This window comes from Amblyomma maculatum, chromosome 1 (assembly GCF_055883805.1).
Source record: "Amblyomma maculatum isolate TAMU_Amacu chromosome 1, ASM5588380v1, whole genome shotgun sequence".
Classification (NCBI taxonomy): Eukaryota; Metazoa; Arthropoda; class Arachnida; order Ixodida; family Ixodidae; genus Amblyomma; species Amblyomma maculatum.
The window spans coordinates 395,801,408-395,817,893 of NC_139344.1; the positions used below are offsets into that span (position 1 = coordinate 395,801,408).

Here is a 16,486-nt window from a genome sequence, read left to right on the forward strand (position 1 = left end):
ACAAATGACGACTGACTGGACATTAATACCCAACGCAGAAAAGAGGAAAAGGTGGCTAAGCTTGATACGTTGTTCTAACAGCACATTAAACCACAGCTTTGTAGTGGTGTTAGCAGTTGGCACTACTCATGTTAGTAGAGTTCAGTGCGATCATAGCGAAGCCACTTGTAGCAGAATATCAGTTATAACGAAGGGATTTCAACTTCCCACTCCCAGTTTTGCATTTTCAATACAATTTGGGTATGGATTTAACGAAGTAAATAAAAGCGTTTTTTTTTTTTTTTTTTTAGTCGATATTTATTGCCTCAGGGCATCAGTAGGTTATGAGATGAAGGATGAATAAATGATTAAATGAATGGAAAAAGGTTGGCTGATTTTATGAAGTCCAGAAGTGAGCGATGATGAGGTCCCTGCGTCCAAGTGACGTATGAGGCAGGATTGGTTGCTGAAAGGCCAGCTATTCTCAGCGTCTTCGTCGGATATAGAGGATTTTGTAGCAGATGAAAAAATAACCTATCAGTAGGAGCATTTTTATGCCTTTTAAGACAAATTTCGGCGCTGAAATAAGAGCGAAACCCAGCTGACAGACGCGTGCGTGGCGTCATGTGCACTCCCGCGAAACGAAAGGTTGCTTCACTGCCTAGCTTGGCTTGCTGCCCCCGTTGATTCTTCATTTCTCGGACTATGTCATGTTTCGCTAGCTGATGGCCACTGCAGAGGCTGACGCTCTAGGGATGTTCCTCTAGAGTTCGGAGAGAAATTTGGCTCCGTATTTGGACCTGGAGGCCACGATCCTGAAGTCGGCACTCTGGAAACGTGCTCAAGGAACACTGGACCACTTGTTCCAGCGCGATAAATCAACTTGCCTACAGTTGACGACAAATTTCTCATACTCTCTAGGGACCGCGAAAACGTCCGAAAAATTAAATTTTAGGGAGAAAATCACTTTGCATAAACTTGGTTCCGCTTGACACATAGGGGAGGAAAGGGGTCAGCAGTCTTGTGCACATTCTGATGCTTGACTGCCTCCCCGCGCAGTGTTTACACAGACGGTGGGCAGCAACTGGCGTTCAATGACTGTATTGCCTTTGACATGTGGCGAGCGAATGCGCAGGCCTAGACGAAGTACAGATGTGAAAGCGAACCTGCCATGGCGAATTTGCCTGAATCGTCATGTTTTGACGGCGCTTCACCCCAGAGTCCTCACAGTTCATGTGCTGAAGCATCCTCAAAACTCTGTGGGGCCACCTGTGAAGACGCATCACTGCTACTGTGTCGCACTGTGATTAGGGCCGCGGACGCACTCATGATTTTGCAGTATTTATTTCAGGTTCTCATGTACGTTAGTTCTGTCGAACATGTCGCCGCGAAGAAGTCCAAATAATTAAGCATTCCTAAAGGTCAAGGGTCTGAATTTTCGGTCGGCAACTGTTATGTTTTTTAGAGTTTAGATATAGCGAAATAGTGGATATAGCGAAGTCATTTTCGGTTCTCGTCGACTTCGTTATAACCGGGCAAAATAGTACTAGTACTACTGTCATAGCTAGTATTTCCCTAGGGGCATTCTAAAGAAATGGTGGCGTCTGTTTCGCGCACAAGCTGCGGCGCAGTTAGTCAAATATGTAATACTACTGATGTTCCTGGATTATAAAGAAGATAAACTGCACGTTATTCTACATCATATTAAAATTTGTAGTTTGAAACATCTTTACGTTGAAAATGTTGCCAATCTGGCGGGAATTTTCGGAATATTCGTACATTTGAAAAATTGGTTAATGTCGTGTTCGTATAGTAATGAGATTTGACTGTAGTATACCTCAAGTGGCGGTGCATGTGTCGCATAGCCTTGGCTGTCCCACCCACCAAGGTGGCTCAGAAGTTAGAGGTTTTGGCTACTGAACCGGACTACTCTGGATGCCGTCTTGAGTGCGGTGGCTGCATTTCAGTGGAGATAAATTGCTGAAAGCACTTTTGTGCTCTGCAGGGTCAGCATACATTGGAAAACCCCAGGTGATCTAAATCTAGAGCCTTCTCTCATAGCCCTTGTGTCACTTCGGGGCATCAAAGGGTACAAATTACAATTTTCTTCTCTGTTTGACCCTGGTGGCTTTGATCACATGACAGGTGCGCCTTTGAGGAATGTGTACCGATCGGTGCTCTTGGGTGTGCTGCAGAGCTGCAGAGCTTTTAAATGATGTAAGAGATGGAACAATCTTGACTAGTTAAATCGACGATCGCAATCACAGTTTCAAGGTTTTAACTGACATTCCTCTTGCTGGCAGCCAGCTTTAATTCTCTGGTTATAAACAGGTGTCTAGCCTTAATAGTTAACCGTGGCTAGCTAACAAGAATTGCTTGTTTTCTGATATCTGGCACTACCATGCCTCGCCTTGAGAGCCGTCACCACATACGCTGTGATCCACTCTTCGGGTGAACATGCGAGTGCATGGGAGTGCTCTTTGAAGTACGGGTGTGTCTGTCTCAGCCACATGCTAAGCTCATGTAGCAGACATCATGAAGCATTAATTCAAACCAATTTTTACTCACCTTCCAATTAAAATTACTCAGTCAGCAGTATTTCACATTAGTACTTAGAATTACATTGTTGTGTAGGTGATGTTTTTCTTAACATTTCACTGCCTTGAAAAGCTGCCCCATTATTATGTATGGTCCTGAAACTTGTAGCGTTTACATTTTGCAGTGGCATCACCTTGGTCTCTGTTCCTCTTTTGACCAGGAACGGGACGAAGGCCTGCTGCAGCTGGCATCAGCACAGAGCTACTTGGAGCAGGCGCTCGTGGCCGGGACAGAAAAAGAGGCCCGCATTCACGAACTTGAACAGCTTGCCACTAATACAGCGGCAGCACTGGACGCTCAAAAAGAGGAGACTGCTTCGCTCTCTGAAGCTCTTCGTGCCGCAGGCGACACGTTGAGAGAAGCCCAGGAGAGGCAGTTGCAACTCGAAGGGCGGCTAGAGGACGGGGAAGCTACCGTTGCAACCTTAACTGAGGAAATGTCTCGGATAAAGAATGCAAAGGCAGAGGCTACTGCAGCATGGACAGAGAGGCTGGCGGCCTTCGAAAGTTTTCGAGAAGATGCGGAAGAACTGAGGCATGAACTTGTCGAGCGCAATCAGGAGAGAGACAATCTATACATGGCGCTGATGCAGTTGCAGAATATAACAGCGACCCGGGAACAGGAGCTTGGCCTGGACAACACTTCCGCGACAGTCTTTGCATCGAAAGACAGCATTGTGTTGGATGAGACACTGCCTGAGGAGTGAGTTGCACACGTTTGTCTTTTGAAGCTGTTTGGCACAAGTTTTCCTACTTAACTTTCCACTTTAACTTGCTGAGCACTTTGGACTGAGAGTTCTCTAGGGTGCATCTCTCTACACTCGCTCGAAACCAGTTGTGTTTAGATACACTAGGTGAAACGTTTTATTTGTTTAACTAGGTTTTGTCTGCAGAGCTCATTTGCCCATGCAGTTCCACTGGGATTTGTTGCCACATGAGATGTGCAGCCTTATGAGGTTCCAGTCCTTTTTGTTGCACAGTATTGCGAACACTGATACTATAGAGTTGAATAGAGACAGGAAACCTCATGAGGTTACCCAGCTCTGGTTGCCATAGCGTTTGAGGCTCTCTGCAAGTAGTCATCAGCCATTTTTGAGCGCAGCTCTTAAGCACCTGTGCATTTGTTGAGCATTGGCCTTGGCCTCATAACTAGCAGAGTGAACACAGAGCACAGTGGAGGATGAAAATATGGCAGTAGTGAAGAGAGGGGAGGAGGGTAAGGCAAAAGCATTTGCCCGTGCAGTTCCACTAGGATTTGTTGCCCAGCCTTATGAGGTTCCATTCATTTTTGTTGCACAGTATTGTGAACACTGATACTATAGAGTTGAATAGCGATGGGAAACAGGAGGTGGGTACACTTCACTCCAAAGTTTCTTGTTGAAGGACTGCATTTCACCTTTGTTCGACTATACAGATTGGAGCCCGCCAGCAACATTTCATTTCATCATTTCTTGAGAAGGCTCCTCGTACGTGCATGCGATATGCAAGGACTTTGCTATATCAGAAGTGGTGCATAAAATTGATGTGTTAAATTCCGGTAAAGAAAAAAAAGCATGGTCTTCACTGCTTCACAGTATGAAAAATGATAGAAATGCATTACTTAGCAAATTTCATTAATGTGAGGTTCATTATGTCGAGGTTTGACTGTAACCTAAAAAGCTCCACGGAGGTGATTCTCAAACATCTCTCCTCGCAGCATGTTGAGGCAACTGGCACTCTTTTTTTTTTTTTCCAAATAACATCCTACCCTCCCCCCATTAACGCTGTCTACTGTGGGATTGCAAGAATTTGAACAGAATAGAAAAAGGAACAATTTTAACTGTTATTTCTCTTCTTTTCAGCTTGTCTCGTTGCCAGACAGAGGCAACTGCTGGCTGCACCGACACGACAAACATGTCTACATGTGAGCTGACCTTGTCATCTAGTGACAGTAATGGGAGTGAAGATGACTTGGTTGATAAGATGGCTCACGTGTGCAGATTGCTGACAGCGCTGCGTCAGTCACTGCACGGCCTGCTGAACCAGACTTCAGCGCCGCCTCATGCATTGCTCAGCACTCCACTCCTGTCGCACTATGCCCGACGTGTTGAGGAAGAGTATGTTGCCCTGCAGCAGTCAGTTGGAGTCCTTAAAGGAAGGCTGCCTGAACAGAGAGAGCAGGAACCTCAGCACACTGTTAACGTGATGTCAGAGTTGCGCGTGCAGTGTGATGGCACCGTTGAAGCTGCTGCTACTGTATTTTTCTCTCCTGCGCTTCCACAAGAGGAGGAGGAGGAGGAGGAGGAAGAAGAAGAAGAAGATGATGATGCTTTTGCCTCCTTCGATGAAGAACCAAGCTCTTTAAATGCACAGAGCAGCCAATCTGAGTCTGCTTCCCAGTCAGAATTTAAGGCAAAGCAGAATGAAGCTTTGAGGGAAATATTCGTTGCTTTTGATGCAAAGCTAAATGTCTTCTTGGGGGAACTTTCCAAGCTTAGCTGCAAGGAGGAGGTGCAGGGCGAAGTTAGCAGTGAAGGCGAGAATAAGCAAGGTGAAGCATGCGGAAAGCTATTAGACTACATTGAGATGTGGACTTCACTCTTCAGAGAATTCTTCAGGCAAGCGAAAGAAACCTCCGCACGGATTATGCGTATTCTGTACGAAGATCCGACTTCCACGGAGCTTGAGGTCAAACAGGACAAGCCTTTCATGGAGAGGGAATTTGCTTTTTTTCAACAGCTTGTGCAGTCTGCTCTTCAGCAACGAGATGAACACGAAAAGGAGAACAGAGTCCTTCAGCAGAGACTTTTAGATGAGCAGTCCACTGCCCAGGCACTGCGGCAAGCTCTGGAAGAGCAAGAGCAGAAGAGCTGTCAGTTGCAGCTGGAGCTGTCGTCCATGCAGCAGCAAATGAATGAGGCCGCAGAAGCTGAAGTACAAAGCTTGTCACAGAAACTCGAAGAAAATGAGCAGGTAATTAAGCAACTAACCAGTGCGCTAGAGGAAGTTGAAGATGCCCTTCAGTCCACGGTTGCTGAGAAGCAGAAGTATGAAGAGAGTGCAGCAGCTTTTCAAGATCAGTGTGCCAAAGCAGAAGAAGAACTGCAGAGAACTCAGAAGGAGCTTATGGAGGTGAAGGAGGCTGCTGAAAAGGCTTCGGCTAAGAAGAGCCAGTTTCTCGCTGATATTATGGATGCCAAGGCAGTGTTGGAAAGTGAGAGGTGGCAGCTGTCTGCACAGGTTGATGGGCTTTTGAGAGAACTGTCTGAAGCAGTGAAGAGCAAAAAAGAAACAGAAGACAAACTGGAGGATGGAAGTAGACAGCTTGCTGCATTGGGGTTAAATGTCGAACATCTACGTTCATCTAACAGTGCTCTCGAAAAATGTTGTGAAGCCCTTAAGGAAGAGTTGAAAAGTACCAGAGCAGTGCAAGAAGCCCAAGTTGCCGAAATACGTAAAATGTGCCTCACAATGGACGTGTCTTTCACCGAGCTCTCTACAGTTGGTGATGCTGAAGTGGACTTGGCAGCCTTGAGGGATGCTTTGAGTCGGCGACAGCAAGAATTCAGCGGCCAGCTTCAGCAGCTAGCGGAAGAGAGAAATGCGGCTTTATCAGAACTCACCGAGCTCCGTGAGAGGTTCTCCCAGATTCAAGCCGAGCGGGAGAGGCTTGAAGATGACAAGCGCCAATTAATGCGGCAGGCTGAAGAACAAGAAGAAGAATTGATCAACAAAGATTCCCTTCTCGAGGAAAAGAGACTCCTGCAGGCGGATGTGGAGAGACTTGTGATAAAGCTTGACGAAATGGAAGAGCTTAGAGCCCGAGTTGTTTCCCTAGAAGAAGAGAAGAGCGTGAGAGAGGCGCACATGGAATCACTGGCGGCAGTCCAGTCTTCAGTGAGACAGGTGCAGCTACAGCTTACCGAGAGAGAGCAACAGCTGGCTGCTCTTGAAGAAGAGATTGTCTCTCTGAAGGGTAAGGAAAGTGAACTCGAAGTAGCCCGGCAGCATATCTCTGCACTGGAAGGTGATTTGGCTGACTTGAAGTTGGAGTACGAGGGCACTCAAAAGGAGCTCGAAGCCTTGTCTGACGCTCGTGCCAAACTGCAGTGTGTCGAGGCCTCAGAGGCTGAGCTGAAAGGACATGTCGACACGCTAAAGGACCGCAATCAGCAACAGGCACGGGAGCTGGAGCAGCTGACACGTGAGCTTGAGTGCCTGCAAGCTTCAGCAGAGGAGTCTAGCGGTGCTCTGCAGGCATTGAGAGACCAGCTTGCAGCCAAAGAGGAGAAGGCAGCTGCTCTCGCGGCCGATGGCACCAGGCTTGCCGCAGAAGTTGCCAACTATGAGCGACGCCTTCAACTTGCACAAAAAGAAGCCGATAGACAAGCTGCGCTGCACCGTTCCCTCGAGCATACTGTTCAACTGATGACAGAGGAAAAGGAAGAGACAGCTAAAAAGCTGCAGTCCACGGAGGAGGAGAATGAATCGCTCAAGTCTCTTCTGAACCAAAAGAGTGAGCTCAGTGAGCGTCTCCGTAGTGAATTTGAGGATGCCTGCCAGCATCTTGACCAGTTGAAAGCAGAGTTGGCACACTTGGTTACAGAACAGCACGAGCATGAGCAGCAGCTGGCACAAGCGCACGGCGAGATTGAGACGCTGTCAGCTTCAAAGTCTGTGCTTGAAGGTGAAGTGTCCGCATTGCTGCAGAAGGTAGATGTTGCAAATGAAGGGCGATGTCAAGCCGAAGGTGAGGCCCAAAGTGCAAGGCTTTTGCTAGAGAAGAAGACATCAGAAGTAGAGCAGCTTCAAAGGGAACTCAACAGATCAAGTGTTCAACTTGAAGAGGCTAGAGCTGAGTTGATGCGTTTGGCCACAGAACAGCAAGAGCAACAGCAGGAGCTGAAGGCTGCTCAGGATGAAATTGGGAATCTGTTGGCCTCAAAATCAGCTTTGGAGAGCAAGGTGTCGGAGTTGGTGCAAAACTTAGATGCAGCCCACGAAAACTGTGCTCGCGAAAGAAATGAAGCGCAGTCATTGAAGCTGCTTCTGGAGGAGAAGACTTCGGACTTGGAGAGCATGCAGAGTGAGCTTGGTGCAATCACGCGTGAGCTCGAGCAGGTAAAGGCCGAGTTGGCACGTTCATTCCAGGTGCAGCAAGAGTGTGGTAGTCAGCTGAGCTTGTCACGTGATGAAGTTGGCAGGCTGTCAGCTGCAAAGTTGGCCCTGGAAGGGAAGGTGTCTGCAGTAACGCAAGAATTGCACAGTGCGAGAGAAGGCTGCACCCAGGCAGAAGGTGAGGCACAAACTCTGAAACTCTTATTGGAAAAGAAGACGTTAGAAATAGAATGCTTACAGAAAGATTTTCACATGGTTAGTCGTCAACTTTCCGAATCCCAAGTAGTCTCAATTGAGTATGAAAATCAACTGAAACATACAGAAAGCCTTCTTTCGAGCACCCAGGAAGAGGCTGAGAAACTTGAGGGCCTGAAGGAGTCTCTCGAACGCAACGTGGAAGAACTGACAACCCAGGTAGTAGCAGCTCAAGAAAGGCAAGAGCATGCTAAAGACGAAATTCAGAATCTCGAGAGGTTACTACAGGAAAGGGATGCTGAAAATGAGCGCATCCGCCATGACCTGAGCGCTGCCCAGGGCCAGATTGTAGAGCTGGACAATGCTTACGCTATTGACGTTGAAAAAGCGTCTCGCGTCCAGTCGTCATTACAGAATGAAATCGAGGCAACGAAAGAAAAGCTCCAGGAAAGTATGAAGAGGAGTGAAGAGCTCTTAGAATCCAAGCAACAGTTGGATTCCAAGCTGCAAGCTTCCGAGAAAATCAGAGAGGAACTGCAAGCATCGGTAAGGTTTGCTTAAAAAATGTTATTGTATTTTTGCTCATGTTGCTTCATCTAGGTAACCTGCATACCTTAATTGGGTACTTGTGATAAGACATCCAGTTTATCATTGCATTACCTATACGTTTCTCTGAAGGATGAGGGAATGTGCACAAGTGCAGCTTTTTTTACTGCAAACAGTGCTCAGTTTGTCTTGAGAACAGGCTTATTTACTTTGAGGTGCTCCTTGCAACACTCAGTCCATGACTGCTTTCAGCCGCAGCTGTCACTTTTATTTTCTCTGTCGAATTTCATTATTGTCATCCCGTTTGTTACTAAACAAAGTTACTTGTTGAAGGTTTTGAGCACGGTGTGAACAGGAATTAGCCTTTATGCTTTTTTAGGGTTTTTCAGGTGCTCCGAGGGGCAGCTTACATTGTCATAAAGTGAACCCACTGCCTATTTTCATACCTGCCAACCCTATTGATTTGCCTGGGAGACTCCCAATTTTTTTGCAGTATTTTTTTTATTGTACGACCACTGCCCTATAGGAAACTGCCCTTTTGCACCCCCCTGCTGACACCCATGCACCCGGAGTTCTTTGGCACCATTTGGCAGCTGTTGCGCTTGCCGAAGCTAAACAGATTGAGAGCTCCTGGTGTTGTAGCATTTTGACAACTCGGCTGGCATGTTTCATGCAGGTTGCATCATTGCAGTCACAGCTTGCGTCATCGGATAAAGCGTACAAAGAGCTCGAGTGCAAGGCGGCCACCGCCAGGGCTACCATAAAGCGCCAGGAGCGGGAGTGGCGTGTGCTGGACAGCGAAGCAGAGAAGCTTCGTAATAAGCTCGCACAGGCCGAGGCAGAGCTTCAACAGTTGAGCGACAGTGCCAAGCACGTGCAGGTAGTGTTATCTGAAAATTTCAGCTGTTCAGTGCTTGGGGAGGTGGGGAGGGGGGTGATGAATTAAGGAGGGAAGGATTTTTCTTGGCCAAACTACACGCTACTCATGATTGTAGGAATAACAGCATACAAAACTGGATGGAGAAAGGATTTATACATGCACGGACGCACGGGCAGTTCTTAATCATGTTTTCTGCACTGTACTTTTTTTTTGTTGTGAATCTGTGCCTTCTTAGTAGCTCTTGCTCGTCACATACATACATAGAGAATTTTACGTAGAGGTGGCATTTGTTTATTGCTCGGTTTGCATGGTGCCTGCTTTTTTTTCTTGGAAGTGAATCAGTGAATCTCTGTGCAGCATTGTCAACACAAAAAGAATTTTCGCATGTCAAGGAGCAGTGTAGACATCTATTTTCCCCTATTGGCATGCCATCACATTCTTCTACAGACTGGCACCACCATGCACAGCACCATACTTGGATTTGTTTTGTAAAAAGGAAGCTCATTCTCCGCCTTACATTCACCACTTCTTTGTGAAGTTGGAGAGTGAATGAACGAATGGTGTGCCTGGGATCAGTCTGCCTCCTAAATAAACTGCTTATTGTGCACTTGCATAGCCAGGAAATAGGGTGAGCTATAGAGTAGCTCTAGTTACTTAGTTGAATGGCATTCACATGGGGGATCCTGGCACAGATTGTTATGAATGATATATTGCTTTCCGGTCTTACAGTGAAAGCTCGTTAATTTGACTCTCGATAATTCAAACTTTCGAATATTTCGAACTACACTACTGGGTCCGGTCGAGCTCCATAGAGGTCGGTGTATAAGAGAGCCTGCTAATTCTAACCCGCGTCGGTACTACTATGGAGAGTTCGAACTATGCGCCACTGCGTCTAGGCGGCCTGGCGCCTAGCACAGGGCCAAAGAAATGCCTCCGCGATGGGGAATCGTGGTTAGAGGCTGTGTACGTTCAAAGTTGGGTCAGGTGATGAAATCAGGTAAGAGGAGGAGCGGATAAAGCCTAAATGGCGCCAATACTGGCGCAGTGATCGCTAGAGGCTGCGCACTTCCGAAACGTAGACAGAAGATGAAACCAGGTAAAACCATGGAAGAGTAAATGAAACCTAAATAGCGCCATGAAGCCTAAATGGTTTATCCCTATGCCCCTAAGGCACTGCAAAAGAAGCCGCCACGTTTCTCCTCATGAAGTCACGTGTCCGCGGGAACAGGCACCTTGTATGCTGCCTGGTTGCCTTTTTTTTGATGCTTCGCCCCATTGCGCCTAGCACTGCAGGGAAGCAACTGTGGCGGGTGACCGCCGCCACGTCGCGAGCGCTTGTTAACATATGTCCGGCTGATTGCAAAACGTATCACAGTTTGTCAAAATTTCAAACATAGTAACCAGAAAATCGTGTTATCTGGGAACATATTAACCAGAAGGAAAGTTAGGTAACTCTATGGGAGGTGTTTTACTGCCCGCGATTTTGAACATATGAAACGCAGAGGTGCAATGGCTGCGCCAATTGCGCCATTTTGATACAGCTGCATATTTCTGTGCCAAACTGCGCCATAAGCGTGAAATTTGTTGAATTTGTGTTATGCTGCACCAAAATGCTCTGACTATCCACAGAAGTTTGCCACACTCAGAGACATCTGCAGCCAGTCACAATGTTTCAGGAACTGCAGCATGCATCACTGGCCTTTTAGTTTTATTTTGAGATGGCATCATGGTGTTCTAACACCTACTTCACCTACCTTCCTCCGTTTTCAAGTTCACTAAACTGTTGCGGTTTGAAGATGCTTCACCGCACGAGTCACTGTTCGTGCAGTGAAGCTTCCCCATAATGCAAGGAAGCCGTTTGAGATGAGGCACCACTGCTACTGTTTCGCACTGCAAAAAGGGCCGTGGTGGTACTTGAGATTTTGGAGCAGTACTTCAGTACTGTGTTTCAAGCGCTGCATGCTTTTATTGGATGTTTCTCTAGTTTCTTATGCGGCTAATGGAAGTTTTTGATATCTTGTTGGGCCATTCATGTACAGCGAGAATGTTTCTATGTTGTCTCGTCGATAGACTCACTTTCCCATCGTCAGATAGTGTAGGAGGTGTTATGGCTGTGTTTGTGGTAATATAACTGGAGGTGGTACATCCGAAATTTATTTCGGGCATCAGCAGTTCGGGGAAACTTGCAGCAGCCTTAGCTATTATTCCATAATGCCGCAGTGGAACCCAAGACTGCCAGAATTAACATTTGCGGATGCTGGAACATCAATATAATAAAGTCAGCTTTGTGCACGAAATACATAACCTAATATCCTGAGTAATCACCCACTTCCCCTTAATCAAAATATCCAGTCAAAACCACTGAGCCATCGCCAGCCCATAGGAAGTAGGAATCACGGGCCGAAAACGCAATCGCTGGTCACTTTTCTTTGCTTGGGTTTCTTATCTGGTTTCGGCATTTGTCTTTCTTGTTTTCTTTTTATCTTGTTTTCTGCGTTTGATTTTTAATCAATGTTTTGTTTTCGTACTGCGCTCGCTTCTGGACACAGGTTGATCGCAGTCACAGCTTCAAATTAAGCTCTTCTGGAGCTGCCCTCGCACGACACACGGTGTGTATTTCGCAGACAGTAAAACATTGTTTTATGAGCCTTGCAAGCAACATAAGATTCCGTGATTAAGATTGTCAAACCGCACTAGATGCAAAAGAATAATAATAAAAGTATATTCTGTAGCTTTTTCCATATTTATTTGGTCCCCGAAGTTGTAAAAAGCAGCCTCTTCAATTTTATGGCTCATTTTTTTTTTTTTTTTTAGCATGCCTTGCAGTACAGAACGCTTATTTACTACAAGAATAGGTACACATAGCACCAGTGATAGGTGGCCTTTGCTAGATTTTGTTTGGATCATATCCAGCAGGTCTGATATTCGCATCTCTCTATGCTTTATGTCGAAAGTAAGAATTATTTCCTGTTTAACGGCTCAAAAATTTGAATTCATGCTGCAATGTGCAGTTTTTTTCTGTGAGCTGCTCCAAATATGGATTTTACTGCTCCAAAAATTGCTATAAGTCTTATTTGAGCTGATGCACCCCTGGAAACGGGAAATCGTATGAATCGGGAACATATCAACGAGGTTCTACTGCATTTCGTATTGCCATGCATTAGTTGAACTTGTTTTATATTCTAATGTGATTTTGCTGGTCACGGAGGTTACCTGAATCATCGTCATCTATCTTCTTTGCACTTGCCGTGTAGCTGTGCTGCGCTACTCCTTTTTGGTTTTGCTCGTTTACAGCACAAAACCTCCTTTGCAGTAAAGACCTTTCCAAAGTCCAAAATCCAGAATTCTCTGTGTGAGCGGGGTATTAGTTTTTTGTATATATTTAAGGTTTAAGGATATTACTATAGTCGATCTTAGATATATTGAATTACTGCTTATACACTTGAACCTTGCTATAACGAAAGTGACAGGGCGCGTGAAAAATTTTGTTAAAGGGAAAATTTCATTGTGGCCAAATCAGCCTCAAAACGTTATCAAATATGACAGCACAGTTGAAAAACATATCTATTCATAAATATGTAGGTGAGTTGCCTCTCCTTTATTTATTTTTTGCCTTGAGCCTTGTGGTGCAATTCGTATATATTCAATCAGGAATTGCATCACAGTGGGGTTTTCATGGGCACCGACAGAACATCGGATCACACCATATGCGTCCCTCGCATCTAGATGGTGGTGCTACAAGATACTGATTGATTCTGGCTATAGCTTTGAGGAAAATGGCAGCTTACACCTGCGCCATGCCCCAAAGCAGTCAGCCAGCCCAATTGTTATTGCCACCAAGCAATGACGGTCTTAATGTGTGTTTAAATGGGTCGGTCAGCAGGGCTCTATATAGATTCAAGTTATAGTTTTAGTGAATAAAAGCTGTGTGGATGTATGGAAGTGCATAGATTGGCGGCAATATCTTTATTGCTAAAAGCATTTTTAAATACAGCTTCTCTTAGCAAGAATTTTTCTTTGAAGCGAAAGTGTGCCACCAAAATGTTTCATTGTGGCGAAAAATTTGTTTTATTTGTTTCTATGGCAAGCTGGCGGGGAATAGAAAATACTTGTGCGAAGCGAAAATTTCATTGAAGCGGCATTCGTTGTAGTAGGGTTCAACTGTATCAGATAGGGCATTTTCTTGAAAATTCTATGCAAAGATATGGCAGTGTTTGCGTTTATGAGAGTCTGGTTCAGAATTACTTCGGAGCCCTCCACTATGACACCCCCTTTTTTTTTCCTTTGGGCTTTCACTCCCACCTTCCTCCCTTCCCTTAAGGCGCAGTTCAGGTGTCCACAGAACAAGTGTGATAGACACTGTGCCTTTCCTTTCCTGTGAACCAGTTATTTATTATAAACATCAATATATCAAATGGCTTTTCTCTTATTGGTATTCCTGTAATCACTCTTTGGGCATGGAGTCATATTGGTTGCGAATCCTTGTGCAGCAGCACTACATTTGTAAAACCACATGACCAGGAGAATGTGCGGTGTGATCAAGGGTGGCTTGCGGTCCAGCATGCTTATTATCAATGTGACACTGCTGTCTTGCGGTGGAACCAGCCTTGCTGACTGAAAGGTTTGCTGTGGCTATCATGTGACCTGCTTTTCTGCTGAAGGTGATGCAAAAACCAACTGTACCCTATTTTTCGGTTCAGATATTATTCCTTTATAGTGTATCGATAACACGGTTAGGCTTCGTATGATCGGTGATATCTTATCGCAAAACGCTGTCTACAGCGGCCTCAGTGTGAGGTCAGGCCTAGCGACGTCCAGGGAACAAAATGCTGACAATGTGATGGCAGGCAGCATGTCACTTCAGGAAGAGAGCAGAGCCGCAATTGCGGGTACACAATATTCACAGGCCTTTGTTACCGATAAACTTATCTTTCACAGTTTCTTAACATTGATTTATCAATATATTGAATTATATTGCAGTCTTCTTTGAATCAGCATATATGGGATTGATGGTACTATTTGGTTGCCATGTTTTATATATGAATTATTTTGCAGTTCTTTTAAGTAATGTTTACCTGGAATAGGTAATGTCTGCAATTAACATGTAAAATAGGAAGTCGTACCCCTATCAAGCGTGCGAGTTAAGTCCACTTAAAGGGACAGAACACTGGCCAAAATATGTCGATGTTATGGTGGAAATGAAAAGACCTTGCCTCATATAGTACAGGTCGAGCTTTGCAATATCAAAGAAAAGAAGCTTTACAATTTTAACTTGCCATTGAAAATCGCATAAAAACAACTGAAGCGCTACCTTGCGGAGAAAGCACATTGTACCCCATGTGACTGCATCTCAGCAAAATGTCGCTGATTTTTGCAAGTGCACTGCTCTTTTTACTTTTTTGGGTGCTTGTCATAATTTATTATATTTAGTGCTCTCTCCAGTGGGTCCTTAAATAAAAACCACCCTCGCATCATGAGAGGCATGCTGTCAGCTTTTGCCACTAGATGGCACCACAGTGTTTTGAATTCTGTGGATGAAGTGATGATAGTGTTTATTAAGACTTTTATTGACAAGGCGTACATTATTTTGCCGTAACAGTCTTGAGTGTGGAAACTGAAAAGGATGCTACATGTTAAAAAATGTCTAATTACTGTCTGGCGAGGGAAATTTATATTTATTTTCGGTGCTTCTTTTCTGACGACCACCAGCCATCATCGCGGTCGCTGCTCACGGTTTCCAGAATTGGACTACATAAAAACTGGTGCATGCACTCGTCGAAAAATTCTCGGTAAAAATTTTCTACAGCGTCTCTACCAAAACCGCTGTGGAAATGAACATTTTAGACAGCAATCTCTTCATTGCGCTGATAAAAAATTTGATGCTAAAGTTTCAGTGCCTTGTCCCTTTTAGGGGAGTGACACTTTAAGTGACACTCAGGCTATGCAGCGGCTAAACGGGAAAACTGAATGTGCTTATCATACAAAATGATGGTGACAGGCTCTGAGCGCAAATTCTGAAAAAATCAGTAGCAAAGCAATAACTTCAAAGACCGATATTTTTATATTTTCCAGACCTTTTATGTATTATAATTGAAAATATTATTCGTTGTAAAAGTGTTCAAAGTAGAAGCGGGCTAAGATGAGCTCTTAATCTATCCAGTGTTTGACAGTAAACAACATGGTGGCGTGTGCGGAGGCAGCATTTAATCTTGCTATAATGTAAATCCTGCTTGCTAAAAAGAACTAATTTCGTATGAAAGCTTACTAACAACTAAAGTAAGGCTTTTTACCTTTTTTTTTTCTTACACACTACATTTTGCTCCTTAAAAACCGCTGTCGCTGGCGAGGGTACACGCTCGGCCCGCAAAGTGTGTTTTCTGAACGTGCTCTGCTTGTGACGTTAAGATCTGGCGACGTGCATTTGTAGTGAGCGACACTTGGTGCACATTAAAGAACCCCAGGTGGTCAAAATATCCGAAGCCCTCCACTATTGGGTCTCTCATAGCCTGAGTCGCTGTGGGATGTTAAACCCTGCAAACCAAAACAAACTTTCTGTAAATGCAATTGCTGGCATGATTGCAATTGCAGACAAGCTGTACCTATCTAGATCTTTTAACACGATAGCGTTAAAGTGTCACTCTGCAGGAAATCTAGAGTTGTCGGTGTCCAAACCTTATGGGTACGGCTCTGGCAGGTGGCAGCTGGCAGGTGAATCTGTTGTACATTGATTGGCCAATGGGTTGTGTTCTGTCATGAGGCCACACGACATGGCAGGAGCTGCCAACTATTTCTTCTTTTTTTGAAATGGATGGGAGAGTAAGATGGGAATTGAACCCACCGAGACCCATGCAGCCCAAGTAAGGCATGCTACCCTTAGGCCACTCAGGCACATTCATATGTATTGGTTAGAGCAGGGCTTTTTATCTATGCATGATGGCCTTCCCTTGATGAAGTAGCTCGCAATTGTATGCTAATGAAAATATGAGAGATATTAGGGGCATAAATTAAGGCACCAGTAATTAAGTGAGCTGCAAACTGCATGTATGCAAACGAGGATCTATCTGCGTGGAGAGCTGCAGGTAAGAGCCCTTAACGTCATCGCTTCATAAACTGAAGTGTCCCCCGATTTTTTTCCTTTAGGGTTATACTGACGAGTGAGACCACGTGCATGAAATTAGGAGTTTTATTAACT

General features: G+C 45.0%; 1 protein-coding gene across 3 annotated transcripts in view; it reads left to right on the forward strand.

Annotated features, from left to right (window-relative positions):
* The window catches only part of LOC146208635 (uncharacterized), a 93,269-nt gene that overhangs the window by 44,654 nt on the left and 32,129 nt on the right, over window positions 1–16,486 (forward strand). For all 3 annotated transcript variants that reach the window (XM_084595573.1, XM_084595570.1, XM_084595577.1), the window contains exons 11-13: window positions 2,738–3,279; window positions 4,418–8,414; window positions 9,091–9,294. In XM_084595573.1, the coding sequence (XP_084451699.1) occupies window positions 2,738–3,279; window positions 4,418–8,414; window positions 9,091–9,294 (4,743 nt within the window). The remainder of the gene's footprint in view (window positions 1–2,737; window positions 3,280–4,417; window positions 8,415–9,090; window positions 9,295–16,486) is intronic.